This window comes from Arachis hypogaea, chromosome 3 (genome assembly GCF_003086295.3).
Source record: "Arachis hypogaea cultivar Tifrunner chromosome 3, arahy.Tifrunner.gnm2.J5K5, whole genome shotgun sequence".
Lineage (NCBI taxonomy): Eukaryota > Viridiplantae > Streptophyta > Magnoliopsida > Fabales > Fabaceae > Arachis > Arachis hypogaea.
In genome coordinates this window covers 128,092,988-128,112,794 of record NC_092038.1, presented here as the reverse complement: position 1 = coordinate 128,112,794, position 19,807 = coordinate 128,092,988, and the positions used below count along the sequence as shown (strand labels likewise).

The 19,807-nt window shown below is 25.9% G+C and overlaps 1 protein-coding gene across 1 annotated transcript; it reads right to left on the bottom strand.

Moving 5' to 3' along the window:
* Positions 1 to 1,771: 1,771 nt before the first annotated feature.
* Positions 1,772 to 2,827, bottom strand: LOC112791482 (VQ motif-containing protein 4). Its single transcript, XM_025834335.3, has one exon. The coding sequence runs from the start codon at positions 2,679 to 2,681 to the stop codon at positions 1,959 to 1,961; it is 723 nt and encodes a 240-aa protein (XP_025690120.1). The 5' UTR covers positions 2,682 to 2,827; the 3' UTR covers positions 1,772 to 1,958.
* Between the last annotated feature and the right edge of the window lie 16,980 nt (positions 2,828 to 19,807).

Below are 19,807 nucleotides of genomic sequence, written 5' to 3'. Positions count from 1 at the left end.
GAATAATCCAAACATACTACTCTTCCATATTAAACAGTCATTTACTAAACTTTTAAATGATTTTCCTTTTAAGGATTTAAGTGAATAAATTTTATACACGTATTTAATTATGTATTATTACGAGAATATGTTGAGTCGGAGGGAATTTTAAGTGGTTTACTGTTAATTTGTGATGAAATAATGTTTAAAATGAGTCGTTGTCATAAAGGAGAATTTTGGTCGATTGTTGAAAGGATTTTACTAAAAATAATTTCAATTATACTTTTTGTGGTGTATAAAGTTCATACAAGAGAAGAGAAATTTGCGGTATGGGAGAAATTGAGTTATATTGCAGAGTTATAGGAGATTTCAACGAAATTGTGCAGGTGGAGGGAGAAAGGATGCTGTCAGATTAACAGAGTTTTAGTAAGAATTAGATAAAAAAAATATGCAACTGGTGCACTTCTGTTTTAACGATCTTGCAATTGGATTGACAGAATTTTAGTAAGATTAGAGTGATTAAAGATATTTCCATGAATACAAAATTAGGAGTACAAAATCAAGAATACACTATAAAAAAGAGGAACACAAAAAATGGTTGATGAGTTTTTTTTGTAATTTTTTTAATTTTTTTATTTGCTTGTTCTTCTTGCTCCACTTATTATGTTGAGCTCTCTTGTTAAAAAAATACTTATTTAACATAATGTATCAATTTTTTAATTTTTAAAATAAGCTATACATATTTCTTCATTCTTTTCATATAAAAATCTCTTTATTATTATAAAATTGTCCACATTATTAGTGGGGAGAAACTCATAAAAATTATTAGAGTTCTTTTCGGACAAAGATACAAGTTCAATGACACACATACATGTACTATGTTGCAGTATGCTAAAAAAACTGATTTATTTTTTAGGAGTGATTTATTAAATCAAATTAAACTAATCAATTTTTTTTCATATTACAACTAAATCCTTCTTAAAAAAAACATTTTTTTAGTTAAAGTGTAACATGATAGGTATCAATCGTTGAGCCTATATTTTTACGTTAAAAAATTCTTACTATAAAAAGTCACTTTATTAATTTGTAAGAATCGTTGCAATGCTGAATTATGTACACAAACTACGTTGTATATTAAAAAATAGTGGATGACTCTATTGATTGAAATGAAAACCAGTTTGATTCTCTTTCTCTGTGAACGAAAACCGCCCTGCGCTTTGTTATAACATTCATTATTGTTATATTTATTGTTGCCAATTATTGATGCGTGCCCTCAGATTGAAGCAACCACAGAGACAGAGTTGAATCGCAGAAGAAGAAATTCAAACACGCCCATTAATGCATGCAAACATTTCATCACGCACACTAGTGTAAATTTAAAGTCCCTCTGAATTTCATAGCCACCCTGCACGACCTACATTCAAGAGGCTAGAGAAAGAGAAACCAATTTATGATCGTTGTTTATTTCAAACATTGTCTCTTACAATATTAATTTCCGATTCATCACCATGGCTTCAAATAATAATTATGTGTGTGTTAATTATGGGAATATTATATCATTAATCAGTTTCATATTTTTAAACGAGAACTTGCCTTTGTATTTGTTTTTCTGCATGCCCATTTAAAGAAGGATATAAAAAGAGTCAAAGTTGGGTTCTGCTTTCTCTTTCACTCACTCATTCACTCAGAACAGAGCAGTAAACAGAGCAAAAGAAAGTAAAGAAAATAAAAGGAAACCTAGAGTACTATTTTGCAAATACAATTAATTGCATAATAATAATAATAATAATAATAATAATAATAATAATAATAATTTATTTGATTATCGATCGGCAATGTAAAATAACTCCCCCATTACAATTTTAATCTCTCACCCTGTCTCCTCAGTCCTCGTCCTCATCAATGCCATTGATATAAAAGTCTTAAACAAAATCTAAAGGAGAAACGAAACCCAAAAAGAAATTTAAGAGAGAGGGAATCTAAGGCGATGAAGGAGAAGCTGCAGTTGGGAAGAGAGGGAGGAGGCGGGGTTGAGCCTCCCTAGGAGTGATTGCCGGAGAAGGATGGAGGTAAAACCCTTTCTCGTTTATGGCCCTCTCTTCAGCCTCCCTATCCAAAACAGGAGTGGCGGCGGCGGGGGAAGAGGAACGACCAAACGGGTCCGGATTGAGTGGAGTGACAGGGCTAAGAACCAGAGCAGGGAAATCGAGGATGCTCGGTGACAGCAATTCATGATGATGATGGTGGTGGTGATGATGGTGATGATGATTCCGAGGAGAAATAACGTTAATAACGTTAATGTTGTTATTGGATGAAGCTCGACCAGCTGGGGGGAGCAGAGGATTCAGCTTGAGATTGTTCCTCCTTTCGTAGAGCTTGAAACCCGATTGCTGCTGCTTCTTGTTGGGAAATGTCTTCATCGGAGGGATATGGTGCTGGTGGCAGCTCTTGCTTCCGCTGGGGGTGGCGTCCTTGCGACCGGTTAGCATCTGAACAACGTGCTTGAAGGAATTACGGTCAGCCTGAATGAATGTTGTCGGGAAAGAACTTGCCGGTTCGGATCTCCCGAGGTTCCTCTGAAATGGCGGCAGAGGGGGTGGCGTTGGCGGCAGTTGGAGGAGGGCATTGCTGTTGTTGCTGCTTGTGCTGCTGTTAGGGCTGCCATGGTGGTGGTGGGTGTAGTACCTTCTTGGAGAATCCATAGCTTAAGGTTAAACTCAAACTAACAAAAGAGAGAAAAAAGAGTGTGTTTTGTTTTTGGTTTGGTAAGAAATGTTTTCGTAATCGCAAGGGGTGTAGGGCCCTCTCCTCTATTTTTTTTTTCTTTTTCTTTTTCGCTCTCACTCACTCTGTTCACGAGAATTTTTCTACGCGCCTTTTATAGCGTCACTGCCTCACTGCTGCTAGCTCACCCTTACTCAGCGTTGAACTCATTAAATTTTATTTTTAATTTCTCCTCATTTTCAAATTTAATTCATGGATCTTCCTTCCAATTTTTTCTTCTCCTATTTAATGATCTCTTTGGATTTTTCTTTTCTTCTTTTGACTTCAAAATTAAATCACTCTCTCTCCCCTCCCTCCTATGTTATATATGAATAAATTTAGATCTTTTAAATTTTAAATTTTATTTTAAAAAATAAAATATAATTTTTCATCATTTATTTCATAAGTGAGATAAAAAAATATAAGAGAAATTATATTTTATCAAATAAAAATTTAAAATTCAAATAATCTAAATTCAATATAAATAATATTTGAGATTCATAATTTATTTTTTTAGCTTTTTTTTAAATATATTTATTTTTTATATTTTTTAATTATTGATAAAATAAATGAATAATTTTAGAGGCTACAAAATTTGGAAATAAAATTAGGATGAGTGTTATATACCTTAATATGGTAATTTTGTATGTTTTTTAAAATTATAGGAGGTACAGTGTTTAAAAAATTTTAAAATTTTGATTTGTGTTTAAAAAATAAAAAATTATGGAGTACACAAGATGGTCCGATCTGTGTACTCCAAAATTTTTTTTATTTCTTAAACACAAATCGAACGGTCCGATTTGTACTCCGTAAATTAAATCATCCCACATTTTAAAAAAATTACTACGGTAGATCACAATTTAAAAAAACACCATTATTAACCTAATATTAAAAATAAAAATGTGAATTTTAGAAGTAATAAATATGTAAATTCTAAATGTTATATACAAAGAATAGTATTTGAATCAACAGACCGAATTTCTCAATCATCGAGCATCTTTTAAAAGTTAAAATGCAATAAAAGAAATTATTATTATTATTATTATTATTATTATTATTATTATTATTATTATTATTATTATTATAGGATGATTAAACTCAACAAATATATTAGCAACTAATTACTATTTTTAAAATAACAATATAAAAAAATCAAACAAAGGTTTTTTTTAACTAATAATTTTAATTAGTATAGTTTGGAGAGAGATTTAGATAATATATAATATTTATGAGATTATAAGTTCAAAATTCATTATTGTCGGTCATATAAAAAACAGTTTTCTACTTGAACCAAAATCTATACAGGCAACTAAAATTAAGATGAATTTAATTTTTTTTAGGAAAACAAACTTTGATTATGTTATACAAGAAATTAATAATTTTTTTTACGAAAATATTATTCTTATAACAAAATTATTTATTAAAATCAGCTATCAATGTATTTATATATAAATATGTAATTTAATTTATTTTTTAATGTATATTTATATTCTAATATATATTTTATACTGACAACTAATTTGAAAAACTGACTTTGATATGTATGTAACATAGTAGTCTTTTTATGATAAAGAGGAACATTCTATTATAATATTAATATAGCAGGTAAACAAGATTAATTTCTTTTTCGCTCGCACTCTCTTTACGAGCAAGATAGTAAAAATCTTAGAAGGTTGTCGCCGCCATCTCAACTTACAAGGCGCCGGCAGCCTTCCGTAGTTTCATTTTTTTCCCTCTTACTCTTTCTTTCTTTTATTGTTTCTATCTTTTTTATCTCACTTTTTTTTCTTGTCCTCTCTTTTTTCTTTTTTGTTTTTTTTGTTATTCCTTTCTTTTTTTTCTTTTTTTTTCATTTTCTCTTCTTTCTCCTCTTCCTTTGGTTCATTTGTTTACCGTTCTAGTCTTAGTTTTATGTCCTATAGGTTTTAAATTTAATAATTTTTTTATAATTCATTTGTTTACCGTTCTGGTCTTAGTTTTATGTCGTATAGGTTTTAAATTTAATAATTTTTTTATAGTATATTTCTCTTTTTTGTGAGTTAAGTCCTACTTTAGTACTTGAGATTAGTAAGTTGCATTGATTTAATCCCTACCTTTTCAATTGCTATAATTTGGTTCACTAAATTCAAAAAAGTGCACCAATGTAGTTCCTTGTGTATTTTTCATCGTCGAAATTCAATGCCGTTAGTGATGTGGCTCACACCTTACCATGTTAAACATATTAAAACGACATCGTACGCGTTTTGGCGCTAAAGATGGCACTAAACGACTTCGTTTTAGGGTTTGAATAATATTAAAACGTTACACCCCACTCTTTTGAACAATACTAATTGTTCAAACCCTCAAACAATGCTGTTTAGTGCATTTTTTAGGGCCAAAATGTGTACAACATTGTTTTAATATGTCCAACGTGAAAAGGCTTGAGCCACGTCACTAACAGCGTTAAGTTCTAACGACGGAAAATATATAATGGACTAAATTGGTGCACTTTTTGAATCTGGAGAACTAAATTATAATAATTAAAAAGTTAGGGACTAAATCAGTGCAACTTACCAATCTAAGAGACTAAATTGGGACTTAACTCCCCTTTTGTAGAATTTTTATTTTCATCTATAGATAATTTTGATATGGTTGTACATATCTCTTCAGATCCGAGAGAAAGATATAGTGAGAAATAATATTTTTCTTGCATGAAAATATTTATATATCAAAAAAATGTTCAAATTTATTCGTGTTAGAATTTATGATACTCAAGAGTAATAAACTTGATAATCATATGCTCTTCAAATATGAGATAAGATACCACCTATGTATAGGTGATGAACAATCGAAAAACAATTATATAATAAATATTAATGCCTAATAAATTCATAAACGTACAGATAAGTCAAACAATTATTTAAGCGCATACTGTGTGTTACGAGTTAGAAGTCAATGTCTTAAAACAAATTCCTTTTGAAAATAATGTTTGTAGTGATGACAAAAAGTAACATTATTACATTTAATGAAAACGACTTATATTGGAATAGAATGTAATAAATTTTACATTTAAATTTGTTGGAGAATAATAAAAATGATGCTTTTTGTTTTAGACAAAAAGTTCTTTATTTACCACTTTAATAAAAACTAACATGAATTACATAAATAATCATTACGTTCTAATTTTATAAAATTGCATATGAAATCAAAAGATGAAGTTTTGTTTTTTCATTTTTACAAATAGTGCCAGCGACATTGGATGATTTTTTTCATTTTTGTTTTTTTAATTTTATTTATATCCCTTGTTTGTAAAAATGGCGTGAATTTTATTTCTCATTTTCACAAACTTTATTTATTTCAATGTATGCGTCTTATTTCATAATCTTTATTTATTTCAAACGGAATTGTAGAAATTTGAGGTGCCAACGAAAAGCTTGAAAAACATGTAAAGAATAATATCATAAATGAATTTGAGCAATGAAAAAAAAATCAGAGTTCAAGAATGTTAACAAGGTTCTCATACCATAATAGAATTCATGATAATAATTCAACTATAATAAATTTGATAATCAAATACTACATAAATATGATACAAAGTATCATCTATGTATAGCTAGGTAATGAACAAATAAGAAAATAACTAAATAATAAATGACTAATACCCTATCATGAACAAGAATATTAATCAAGATCAATTTAATTAATATAATATTCTCCAACCATTTTGACAAAAAAAAAAAGAAAAAGCTTTCTCCCAATTTCGCAACACATTTATGGATATTGAAATTGAAGAGACTTGTTAAAATTCTTTATAATCGAAATTTGTATCCACTTTTAGTACATAATTCAATATAAAAAATATTTATTTTATTTAGAATTAAATATAATATTTTTTTATCATCATAAAAATATAATATTTTTCTTTTATCTATAAATGCCATTTTATTTCGCTATATTTTAAACATATTTTTTTCTACAGAAAAAGATAAACACACTTAAAAACAAAAAAAAAAATTCAAAGATACATGTCTACAGAGATAAGCATGGACATGTAATTCCAATTATTTAAAAAGTGTAACAAACTCATAAATATACCTAGGTCACACTACTATCTAAACGTATGTTGCCCCGTAATTTACGATAGAAGTCAATGTCTTATTAAAATGATTTTCTTCTTATGACAATGTTGTAATGATGATAATATATTAGATTATCTTAAAAAATAAATGTAAAAGAGTTGTCTTGGAATAGAATATAATAAGTTCCACATTTAAAATTGTTGGAGAATAATAAAAATAATGTGTTTTTTTTTAATAAAAGATTCTTTATTTACCGCTTGAATAAAAATAACAAGAATTATGCAAACAATTTTTATGTTATAATTTCACAAAAAATGCATATAAAAATGAAGGAGAGAGTTTTGTTTCTTATTTTTACAAAATTGCGAGTGACATTAGATACTTTTTCTCATTTTTGCAACACCTGCTAGTTTTCCATTTTCGCACCCTTTGTCTAGGAAAATGGAGTGAATTTTCTTTTTCATTTTCACAACCTATATTTTATTTCAATGCATGCATTTTATTTTATACTTTGTTTTATCTTATTTTATTTTAGATTTTATTTTATTTTATTTGAACTTTATCATTTTAGAGTAACAGTTCATTTATAAAATATAAATAATTATAGTTAGTCCTATGTTATTATATGGAGATATTAAATTAGGATGCAGACAAAACTGTCAAAATGGCACATAGACTGAACTGACAGAATGGAATGCATACGAAACTATAGAAATAAGGCGTAAACAAAACAGTTAGAATGGGACACAGATGAAACTATCGAAATAAGGCTCAGATGAAAATGGACACACATGAAATTATCGGAATGGAGCACAGACGAAATTGTCGAGATACGGTGCCGATGAAAGTGTTGGGACAGGAAGCAAATTAAGGAGGATACTAAGGCTCTGATACTATATCAGAATTCATGTTTATAACTCAAAAATAATAAGCTTGCAATTTAAATGCTGTACCAACATTATACAAGGTCCCACCTATTTATAGGTGATGAAGAAATAAACAAAGAATTAAATCATAAATGCATAATATCCTATTTATATGGGTAATGATTCATTCATTTTGTATGCAATAACATAAATTTCCTCAGCTTCCTCTCCCAATCATGCATCATCTAGCATCATTAACAAGAGTACCAATTAAGAGCAATTTAATTAATATTCAAATATCCTAATATTCTCTAACAATTTGAAAAAAGGTAAAGAATTTTCACAATATTGCAGCACATCTGTAAATATAGAAACTGAAGAAACTTGTTAAAATTCTCTATATTTGTACACCTTTTCAATACGTGGTTAAACATAGAAAATGTTTATTTTCTTTTGCATTGAATATATTATTTTTTCTTTTATTTGTAAATTTTGTTTTATTTGACTATTTTTATGGATATAACTTTTATTTTAAAAAAGAGAAACGCTCTTAAAAAACAAAAACTTCAAAGACAAGTATCCACATGGATAAGTATGGAGTGATGGACACATAATTCCAATTATTTAACTTATAAAGTGTAACAAATTGATAAATATACGGATAAGTCAAACAATTATCTAAGGGCATACTGTGTCGTAATTTACGAGTTAGAAGTTAGTGTCTTAAAATAACTTTCTTTTGAAAATAATGTTTGTAGTAATGACAAATAATTACATTATTACATTCAATGAAAAAGAATTGTCTTGGTAATAAGTTCCATATTTAAATTTGTTGGAGAATAATGAAAATGATACTTTTTATTTTAAACAAAAAGTTCTTTATTTACTTCTTTAATAAAAAAATAAAAAGAATTACATAAATAATCATTACATTCTAGTTTTATGAAAATTCCATACAAAATCAGAAGGCGAAGTTTTTCTTTTTTCATTTTTACAAATAGGGCAAGTAGCATTAAATAATTTTCACATATTGGTAGCTTTTCTAATTTTTTTATTTGTGCATCAGTTTTTGTGAAAATGGACTGAATTTTATTTCACGGACTTTATTTATTTCAAACCGAATTACAGGAACTTGATATGCCAAAGAAAAACTTAGAAAACATGTAAATAATATCATAAAAGAGTTTGAACATTGAAAAATTTAGAGAGTTCAAGAATGTAACAACGCTCTGATACTATGGTAGAATTCATGATAATAATTCAAGATAATAAATTTAATAATCAAATACTCTACAAATATGATACAAAGTACCACCTATGTATAGGTAATGAGCAAATCAGAAAAAAACTAAATAATAACTGACTAATATCCAATCATGAATAAAAATATTAATCAATATCAATATACTTAATAAAACCTTCTCCAAGATTTTTGACAAAAAGAAAAAGAAAAGATTTTTCCCAATTTCGCAGCACATTTATAGATATTGAAACTGAAGACACTAGTTAAAATTCTTTATAATCAAAATTTGTATCCACTCTCAGTACATAATTCAACATAGAAAATATTTATTTTACATAGAGTTAAATATAACATTTTTTATCTGTAATTGCCGTTATATTTGGCTATATTTTAAACAGATTATTTTTTCTAAAAAAAAAGAGAAACATTCTTAAAACCAAAAAAATTCAAAGATACGTGCCTACATAGATAAGCATGGACATGTAATTCCAAATTTCCAACTATTTAAAAAAGTGTAACAAACTCATAAATATACCTATACGTCATACAACTATCTAAACATATAATGCGCCATGATTTACGATAGAAGTCAATGTCTTATTAAAACGATTTTCTTCTGATGATAATGTTGTAATAGTGACAATACATTAGATTATTTAAAAAAATAATTCTAAAAGAGTTGTCTTGAATAGAATGTAATAAGTTTCACATTTAAAATTGTTGGAGAATAATAAAACGATGTGTTTTTTAAAATAAAAGATTCTTTACTTACTGCTTGAATAAAAATAACAAGAATACGCAAATAATTTTTTTACGTTATAATTTTACAAAAAATGCATATAAAAATGAAGGAGATATTTTTGTTTCTTATTTTTACAAGAAGTGCCAGTGACATTGAATAATTTTTCTCATTTTTGCAACCTCTACTAGTTCTCCATTTTCGCACCCTTTGTCTAGGAAAATGGGGCTAAATTTTTTTTTTCATTTTCACAGTCTATATTTTATTTCAATGCATGCATTTTATTTTATACTTTGTTTTATCTTTGTTTATTCTATACTTTATTTTATTTTAGAGTAAAAGTTCATTTTACTCTCTAAAGTTGTTATATATCCGTGATTAAAATAGTTTTTTATATTTATTTTTTTAGGATCTTAAATTACAAAATATAAATAATTCTAGTTAGTCCTATGTTATTATATGGATATATTAATTTAGGATGACGGAACTGCCAAAATGGCGCCCAGACAAAACTATTAGAACAGGATGTAGACGAAACCATGGAAACAAGGTGTAAACAAAACTGTAAGAATGAGGTACGGATGGAACTATTGAAACAAGGCTTAGATGAAACTGGGCACACACAAAACTATCAGAATGAGACACATGCATAACTATTGGAATGGAAGACATACATAACTACCGAAATAGTAGATTAGCATGGACATGTAATTCCAACTCTTTAAAAAAGTGTAACAAACTCATAAATATATCTATACATCATAAAACTATCTAAACGTATAATGCGCCGTGATTTACGATAGAAGTCAATGCCTTATATATTAAAACAATTTTCTTCTGATGATAATGTTATAATAATGACAATATATTATATTATCTTTAAAAAAATTGTAAAAGAGTTGTCTTAGAATAGAATGTAATAAGTTCCACATTGAAAATTGCTGGAGAATAATAAAATGATGTATTTTTTAAAATAAAAGATTCTTTACTTACCGCTTGAATAAAAATAACAAGAATTACGCAAATAATTTTTACGTTATAATTTCACAAAAAATGCATATACAAATGAAGGAGAGGGTTTTGTTTCTTATTTTTACAAGAAGTGCCAGTGACATCTGCTAGTTTTTCATTTTTGCACCCTTTGTCTAGGAAAATGGATTTAATTTTCTTTTTCATTTTTGCAGCCTATATTTTATTTCAATGCATACATTTTATTTTATACTTTGATTTATATTAGTTTTTCCTAGAATTTTTTTATTTTAGAGTACAAGTTTATTTTACTCTCTAAATTAGTTATATATCTGTGGCTTAAAATAGTTTTTTATATTTATTTTTTTACTATATTAAATTACAAAATATAAATAAGTCTAGTTAGTCTTATGTTATTATACAGATATATTAATTTAGGATACAGACAGAATTGCCAAAATGGCACCCAAACAGAACTATCAAAAATTCAGAATAGGATGTAAACGAAACTATAGAAACAAGGCGTAAACGAAACTACAAGAATGGGGCACAAATGGAACTATAGAAACGAGGCTCAGATGAAACTAGACACAAACAAAACTATCATAATGAGGCACATGCATAACTATCAGAATGGGAGACATGCCAAACTACCGAATTGGGAGATAAACATGGACATATAATTCCAATTATTTAAAAAGGTGTAACAAACTCATAAATATACATGTACGTCATACGACTCTATAAACCTATGTTGCGCCGTGATTTATGATAGCAGTTAATGTTTTATTAAAACAATTTTCTTTTAATGATAATGTTGTAATAATGACAATATATTTGATTATCTTAAAAAAGAATTGTAAAAGAGTTATCTTGGGAATGAATGTAATAAGTTCCACATTTAAAGATGTTGAAGAATAATAAAAATGATGTGTTTTTTTTATTTAATAAAAGATTCTTTATTTATTGCTTGAATAAAAATAACAAGAATAACGCAAATAATTTTTACGTTATAAATTCACAAAAATGCATATAAAAATGAAGCAAAGAGTTTTGTTTCTTATTTTTACAAGAAGTGCCGGTGATTTTAGATAATTTTTCTCATTTTTGTAACCTCTGCTAGTTTTCCATTTTTAGACCCTTTGTCTCGGAAAATGGAGTGAATTTTCTTTTTCATTTTCGCAGCTTATATTTTATTTCAATGTATGCATTTTATTTTATACTTGGTTATATCTTAGTTCATTCTAGAATTTATTTTATTTTAGAGTAAAAGTTTATTTTACTCTCTAAAGTTGTTATATATACATGACTTAAAATTATTTTTTATATTTAATTTTTTAGTATATTAAATTACAAAATATAAATAATACTAGTTAGTCCTATGTTATTATATGGATATATTAATTTAGGATGCAGACGGAACTACCAAAATGGCGCCTAAACAGAACTATCAGAACAGGATGTAGACAAAAGTCACAAAACTATGGAAACAAGGCATAAAAGAAACTATAAGAATGGGAGACAGGGAAAACTACCGAAATGGGAGATAAGCAGGGACATGTAATTCCAATTATTTAAAAAAGTGTAACAAACTCAAAAATATACCTGTACATCATACAACTATCTAAATGTATGTTGTGCCATGATTTACGATATCAGTCAATGTCTTATTAAAACAATTTTTTTCTGATGATAATGTTATATTAATGACAATATATTAGATTATCTTAAAAAGGAACTGTAAAAGAGTTGTCTTGGAATAGAATGTAAGAAGCTCCACATTTAAAATTGTTGGAGAATAAAAAAAATGATGTGTTTTTTTTAAATAAAAGATTCTTTATTTACCGCTTGAATAAAAATAACTATTTCGCAAATAATTTTTACGTTATAATTTCACAAAAAATGCATATAAAGAAGAACGACAGAGTTTTGTTTCTTACTTTTACAAGAAGTGCTAGTGACATTGGATAATTTTTCTCATTGTTGCAACTTTGCTAGTTTTCCATTTTTGCACCTTTTTCTAGGAAAATGGAGTGAATTTTCTTTTTCATTTTCACAACTTATATTTTTTTCAATGCATGCATTTTATTTTATATTTTGTTTTATCTTAGTTTTTCCTAGACTTATTTTTTTTTAGAGTAAAAGTTTATCCTACTCTCAAAATTAGTTATATATCCGTGACTTAAAATAGTTTTTTATATTTATTTTTTTGCTATATTAAATTACTAAATATAAATAATTCTAGGTAGTGCTATGTTATTATATAGATATATTAATTTAGGATTCAGACAGAACTGCCTAAATAGCGTCCAGACAGAACTATAAGAATAAGATGTAGACGAAACTATAGAAACAAGGCGTAAACGAAACTGCAATAATGGGGCACAAATAGAACTATCGAAACAAGGCTCAGATGAAACTGGGCACAAACAAAACTATCAGAATGAGGCACATGCATAACTATCAGAATGGGAGGCATATAGAAATACCAAAATAGGAGATAAGCATGGACATTTAATTTCAATTATTTAAAAAGGTGTAACAAACTCATAAATATACCTATACCTCATACAACTATCGAAACGTATGTTGTGCCGTGATTTACGATAGCGGTCAATGTCTTATTAAAACAATTTTCTTTTGATGATAATGTTATAATAATGACAATAATATATTTGACTATCTTAAAAAAGAATTGTAAAAGAGTTGTTTTGGAAATGAATGTAATAAGTTCCACATTTAAAGTTGTTGCAGAATAATAAAAAATGATGTGTTTCTTTTAATAAAAGATTATTTATTTACTGCTTGAATAAAAATAACAAGAATAACGCAAATAATTTTTACGTTAGAAATTCACAAAAATGCATATAAACATGAAGGCCAGAAGGAGAGAGTTTTGTTTCTTACTTTTACAAGAAATGTTAGTGATTTTGGATAATTTTTCTCATTTTTGTAACATGTGCTAGTTTTCCATTTTTGCACCCTTTGTCTCGAAAAATGGAGTAAATTTTCATTTTCATTTTCGTAGCTTATATTTTATTTCAATGTATACATTTTATTTTATACTTGGTTTTGTCTTGGTTAATTCTAGACTTTATTTTATTTTAAAGGTTCATTTTACTCTCTAAAGTTGTTATATATACGTGACTTAAAATAATTTTTTATATTTATTTTTTTAGTATATTAATTGCAAAATATAAATAATTCTAGTTAGTCCTATGTTATTATATGGATATATTAATTTAGGATGTAGACAGAACTACTAAAATGGCACCCTGACAGAACTATAAGAACAGGGTGTGACAAAACTATTGAAACAAGGCATAAACGAAACTGTAAGAATGGGAGACCGACAGGACATGTAATTCCAAAAAAGTGTAACAAAGTCCTAAATATACCTATACGTCGTACAACTATCTAAACGTATGTTGCGCCGTGATTTTCGATATCAGCCAATGTCTTATTAAAACAATATTCTTGTGACGATAATGTTGTAATAATGACAATATATTAGATTATCTTAAAAAAGAATTGTTAAAGAGTTGTCTTGGAATAGAATGTAACAAGCTCCACATTTAAAATTATTGGAGAATAATAAAAATAATGTGTTTTTTAAATAAAATATTCTTTATTTACCGTTTGAATAAAAATGCATATAAATATGAAGGACAGAGTTTTGTTTCTTTTTTTACAAGAAGTGCCAGTGTCATTGGATAATTTTTCTCATGGTTGCAACCTCTGCTAGTTTCCATTTTTGCACCTTTTGTTTGGGAAAATGGAGTGAATTTTCTTTTTCATTTTCGTAGCTTATATTTTATTTCAATGCATACATTTTATTTTATACTTTGTTTTATCATAGTTCATTCTAGACTTTAATTTCTTTTATTTTAGAGTAAAAGCTCATTTTACTCTCTAAAGTTGTTATATATCCGTAAGTTAAAATATTTTTTATATTTTTCTTTTTAGCATATTAAATTACAAAATATAAATAATTCTAGTTAGTCCTATGTTATTATATGGATATATTAATCTAGGATGCAAATGGAGCTGCCAAAATAGGGCCCAGATAGAACTATCAGAATTGGATATAGACGAAACTATGGAAACAACTAACAAGGCGTAAACGAACTGTAAGAATGGGGCATGAATGGAACTATCGAAACAAGACTCGGATAAAACTGGACACACACAAAAATATCAGAATGAGACACATGCATAACTATCGGAATGCATGGGAGAGAGACAGAACTACTGAAATGGGAGATAAGCATGGACATGTAATTCCAATTATTTTAAAAAGTGTAACAAACTTATAAATATACCTGTACGTCATACAACTATCTAAACGTATGTTGTGCCGTGATTTATCATATTAGCAATGTCTTATTAAAACAATTTTTTTCTGATGATAATGTTTTAATAAAGACAATATATTAGATTATCTTAAAAAGGAATTGTAAAAGAGTTGTCTTGGAATAGAATGTAATAAACTCCACATTTAAAATTGTTGGATAATAATAAAAATAATGTGCTTTTTTAAATAAAAGTTTCTTTATTTACCATTTGAATGAAAATAACTATTGCACAAATAATTTTTACGTTATAATTTCAAATAATAATGTATATAAAAATGACGGACGGAGTTTTGTTTCCTATTTTACAAGAAGTACTAGTGACGGTATAATTTTTCTCATTTTTGCAACCTCTACTAGTTTCCATTTTTGCACCCTTTGTCTAGGAAAATGGAATGGATTTTCTTAGCTTATATTTTATTTCAATGCATGCATTTTATTTTATACTTTGTTTTATCTTAGTTCATTCTAGAGCTTATTTTAATTTAGAGTAAAAGTTCATTTTATTCTCTATTGTTGTTGTATATCCGTGAATAGTTTTTTATATTTATTTTTTTAGCATATTAAATTACAAAATATAAATAATTCTAGTTAGTCCTATGCTATATGCATGGATATATTAATTTAGGATGCACATGGAACTGCCAAGATAGGGCCCAAACAAAACTATCAGAACAAGATATAGACAAAACTATGGAAATTAGTTGTAAACGAAACTGTAAGAATGGGGCACGAATGGAACTATCGAAACAAGGATCAGGTGAAATTTGGCACAAACAAAACTATTAGAATGAGGCACATGCATAACTATCAGAATGGGAGACGGATAGAACTATCGAAATGGGAGATGGACATGTAATTCCAAATATTTTAAAAAGTGTAATAAACTCATAAATATACCTATACGTCATATAACTATCTAAATTTATGTTGCGTTATGATATGATTTACCAGTCAATGTCTTATTAAAATAATTTTCTTCTGATGATAATGTTGTAATAATGACAACATATTAGATTATCTTAAAAAAAATTGTAAAAGAGTTGTCTTGGAATAGAATGTAATAAGTTCCACATTTAAAATTGTTGGAGAATAATAAAAATTATGTGTTTTTTTAAATGAAAGATTTTTTATTTACTGCTTGAATAAAAATAACAAGAATAATTCTGCAAATAATTTTTGCGTTATAAATTTACAAAAATGAAGGAAAGAGTTTTGTTTCTTATTTTTACAAAAAGTGCTGGTAAAAATTGGAAAATTTTTCTTATTTTTGCAACCTCTCCTTGTTTTCCATTTTTGCACCCTTTGTCTAGGAAAGTGGTGTGAATTTTATCTCAATGCATGCATTTTATTTTATACTTTGTTTTATCTTAGTTTATTCTAAACTTTATTTGTTTTTGAGTAAAAGTTCATTTTACTCTCCAAAGTTGTTATATATCCGTGACTTAAAATAGTTTTTTATATTTATTTTTTTAGTATATTAAATTACAAAATGTAAATAATTATAGTTAATCATGTTATTATATGGATATATTAGTTTAGGAGGTGGATGGAATGGCACGTAGATAGAACTATCAAAATAGGATGTATACGATACTATGGAAACAAGGCATAAATGAATATGTAAGAATGGGGGCATGAATAGAACTATCGAAACAAGGCCTAGATGTGAAACTCAGCACAAACAAAACTATCAAAATGAAGCACAAGCATAACTATTAGATTAGGAGGCGTACAACAATACCGAAATAGGAGATAAACATGGACATGTAATTTCAATTATTTAAAAAAGTGTAACAAATTCTAATATACCTATGCGTTATATAACTATCTAAATATATGCTGCGCCGTGATTTATGAAAGCAGTCAATGTCTTGTTAAAATAACTTTCTTCTCATGATAATGTTGTAATAATGACAATATATTATATTATGCTAAAAAAAGAATTATAAAAGAGTTGTCTTAAAATAGAAAATAATAAAAATGACGTGTTTTTTAAATAAAAGGTTCTTTATTTATTATTTGAATAAAAATAACAAGAATTATGCAAATAATTTTTATTACGTTAATGCATGAATTTTATTTTATACTTTATTTTATCTTAGTTTATTCTAGACTTTATTTTATTTTAGAATAAAAGTTTATTTTACTCTCTCAAATTTTTATATATCCGAGATTTAAAATAATTTTTTCTAGTTAGTCCTATGTTGTACGAATGGGGCACGGATAGAACAAATAAAAAAATAATTACATGACAATGCAGTTCAAACTTAAGTTCTTCTTGTTATTGTATACTTCCTTTGATAATGGATTATGTTTTTCCTTATTGTTTTGTACGATAATTATTAATTATATAATAAAAACGTACAATAATTTTATTAGATATTATTTTAATTTTATATTTATTTATATTTAAATTAATAATATTTGTTATTATACATAATTATTAATATAAGTATAAATATTATTAAATATATATAAATAAAAATATTAAATATTTTTTTATTTGTAATTGCTGTTTTATTTGACTATCTTTATTAATAAGATTTTTATTTTAAAAAGAGAGAAACAGACTAAAAAATCTTCTTAAAAGACAGATATCCATAGAGATAAATATGACACCTAATTCTAATTATTTAGCTCATAAAGCGTAACAAAAGTCGGTGCCTAATTCAATATTTTTGGAAGGTTTGGAGTATTAAAATTCTTTTTAAAGAGTTAAACAAAAGTTAACGTATTTGAAGTTTTAGTACTCCTTAATTAAGAAGAGAGAGAAGAATCATCGTTTAATTATTAAGAAAAGAGAAAAGAATTAACATTAAATTCTATTTGGGTTAAATTTTTTGTTTTAATTTAAATTTATTTTATTTTTAAATTGATATTAAATTATTATAAAATTATGATAAAAATAAAAATTTAAAAGAATTAAAAAGATATAATACTCTTATTATTCTAAAATTTTTTTATTTAAACAAACATATTCATATTATTTTAAAATTAATATGAATAAATTTATTTAAAATTTTTAATTTTTAAATAAATATATTCATCTTATTTTAAATAAATGTTCTCGTATTATTTTTTTAAAACGATTAAACATGATTTTTAAATATTTCAACAAAAGAGATAAATATATGTAATCTTTCAAATTAATAATATTAGAGTGTATATATAAATACATAATATCTGAAAAGATTAATAAATCTTACCTAGAAAATATAGTTAGAGATATTTTTTGCTTAAGATAATAAAAATAATACGAATATATTTATTTTTATTAAATTAAATTATTAATTTAAATTATATCTATCTAAATTTTAAATAAAAAATTTTAAAAATTTAAAATTAAAATATGTGAATAAAATTAGATTAATATAAAAAATAAAAATATACGAATACGATTCAAATTGTATATAAATAGGAATAAGTTTGTCAGTAAACAAATTTATTATTTTCAATGAACAAAAAAAGATAATATATTAAATAAACTTTATGAAATAAATTATAATTTTAAATAAATAATTAAAATAAATAAAATATAAAATTATTAATTAATTAGATTTTATTAACTAATTAAATAACTTATATACTAATAGAGCATATTAAATTTCTTATAATAATTATAATTATTATTTATTAAAAATATATTTTATAAGTTGTAATTAATATATTTGTAGTTTTTCAAAAAAAAGTATTAATTGTTTATTAATTTTATCAGTATACATTAAATGTTAACCTAAATCAACATAAAGTAAATTAAATTTTAAATTTTAATAGTATTTTTTTTTTATTAAAATTATATGGAGTTTTAAAACTCCAAACATCAAGAGAGTATTGTAACATCCGCCAACAAACTCATAAATATACGGATAATTCAAACAAGTATCTAAGCGTATAATGCGTTGTAATTTAGGAGTTAGAAGTCAATGGCTTAAAATACACTTCTTTTGAAAATAATGTTTGTAGTAATACAATTAATGATATCATTACATTTATTGAAAAAGACTTGTGTTGGAATAGGATGTAATAAGTTTCACATTTAAATTTGTTGGAGAATAATAAAAATGATGTTTTTTGTTGTAACTAAAAATAACAAAAAGTTCTTTATTTACCGATTTAACTAAAAATAACAAGAATTACATAAATAATCATTACGTTCTAGTTTTGTAAAAAAATTCATATAAAAGCAGAAGTTTTTTTTTTTCATTTTTACAAATAATACGGTGACGTTGGACAATTTTTTTTTCCATTATGTGTTTTTTTCCATTTTTACAAATAGTACGGTGACGTTGTGAAAATGGCATGAATTTTATTTCTCATTTTTACAACCTTTATTTATTTCAATGTATGCATTTTATTTAACACACTTTATTTATTTCAAATGGAATTATAGGAATTTGAGGTGCCATTGAAAAGTTCGGAAAACATGTAAAGAATAATATCATAAAAGAGTTTGAACAATGAAAAAATTCAGCAAGTTCAAAGATGTTAACAAAACTCTCATACCATGATAGAATTCATCATAATAATTCAAGTATAATAAATTTGATAATCAAATACTACACAAATATGATATAAAGCACCACCTACGTATAGATAATAAACAAATTAAATTCGAAAACAACTAAATAATAAATGACTAATATCCTATCATATACAAAAATATTAATCAAGATCAATCTAATTAATATAATATTCTTCAACAATTTGACATAAAAAAAGATTTCTCCCAAAACTATCATAACTCTGCTGTTTATTTGTGTTCTTGTAAAATTTAATTACTCTGTTGATTCCTATAATTTTGTAAAATTTTTAATTAAATCCCTATACTTTTTTCC

What these genes read in the sequence shown, in the direction of transcription:
- LOC112791482 (XM_025834335.3), bottom strand. Translation starts at nt 2,681, where the DNA reads ATGGATTCTCCAAGAAGGTACTACACCCACCACCACCATGGCAGCCCT.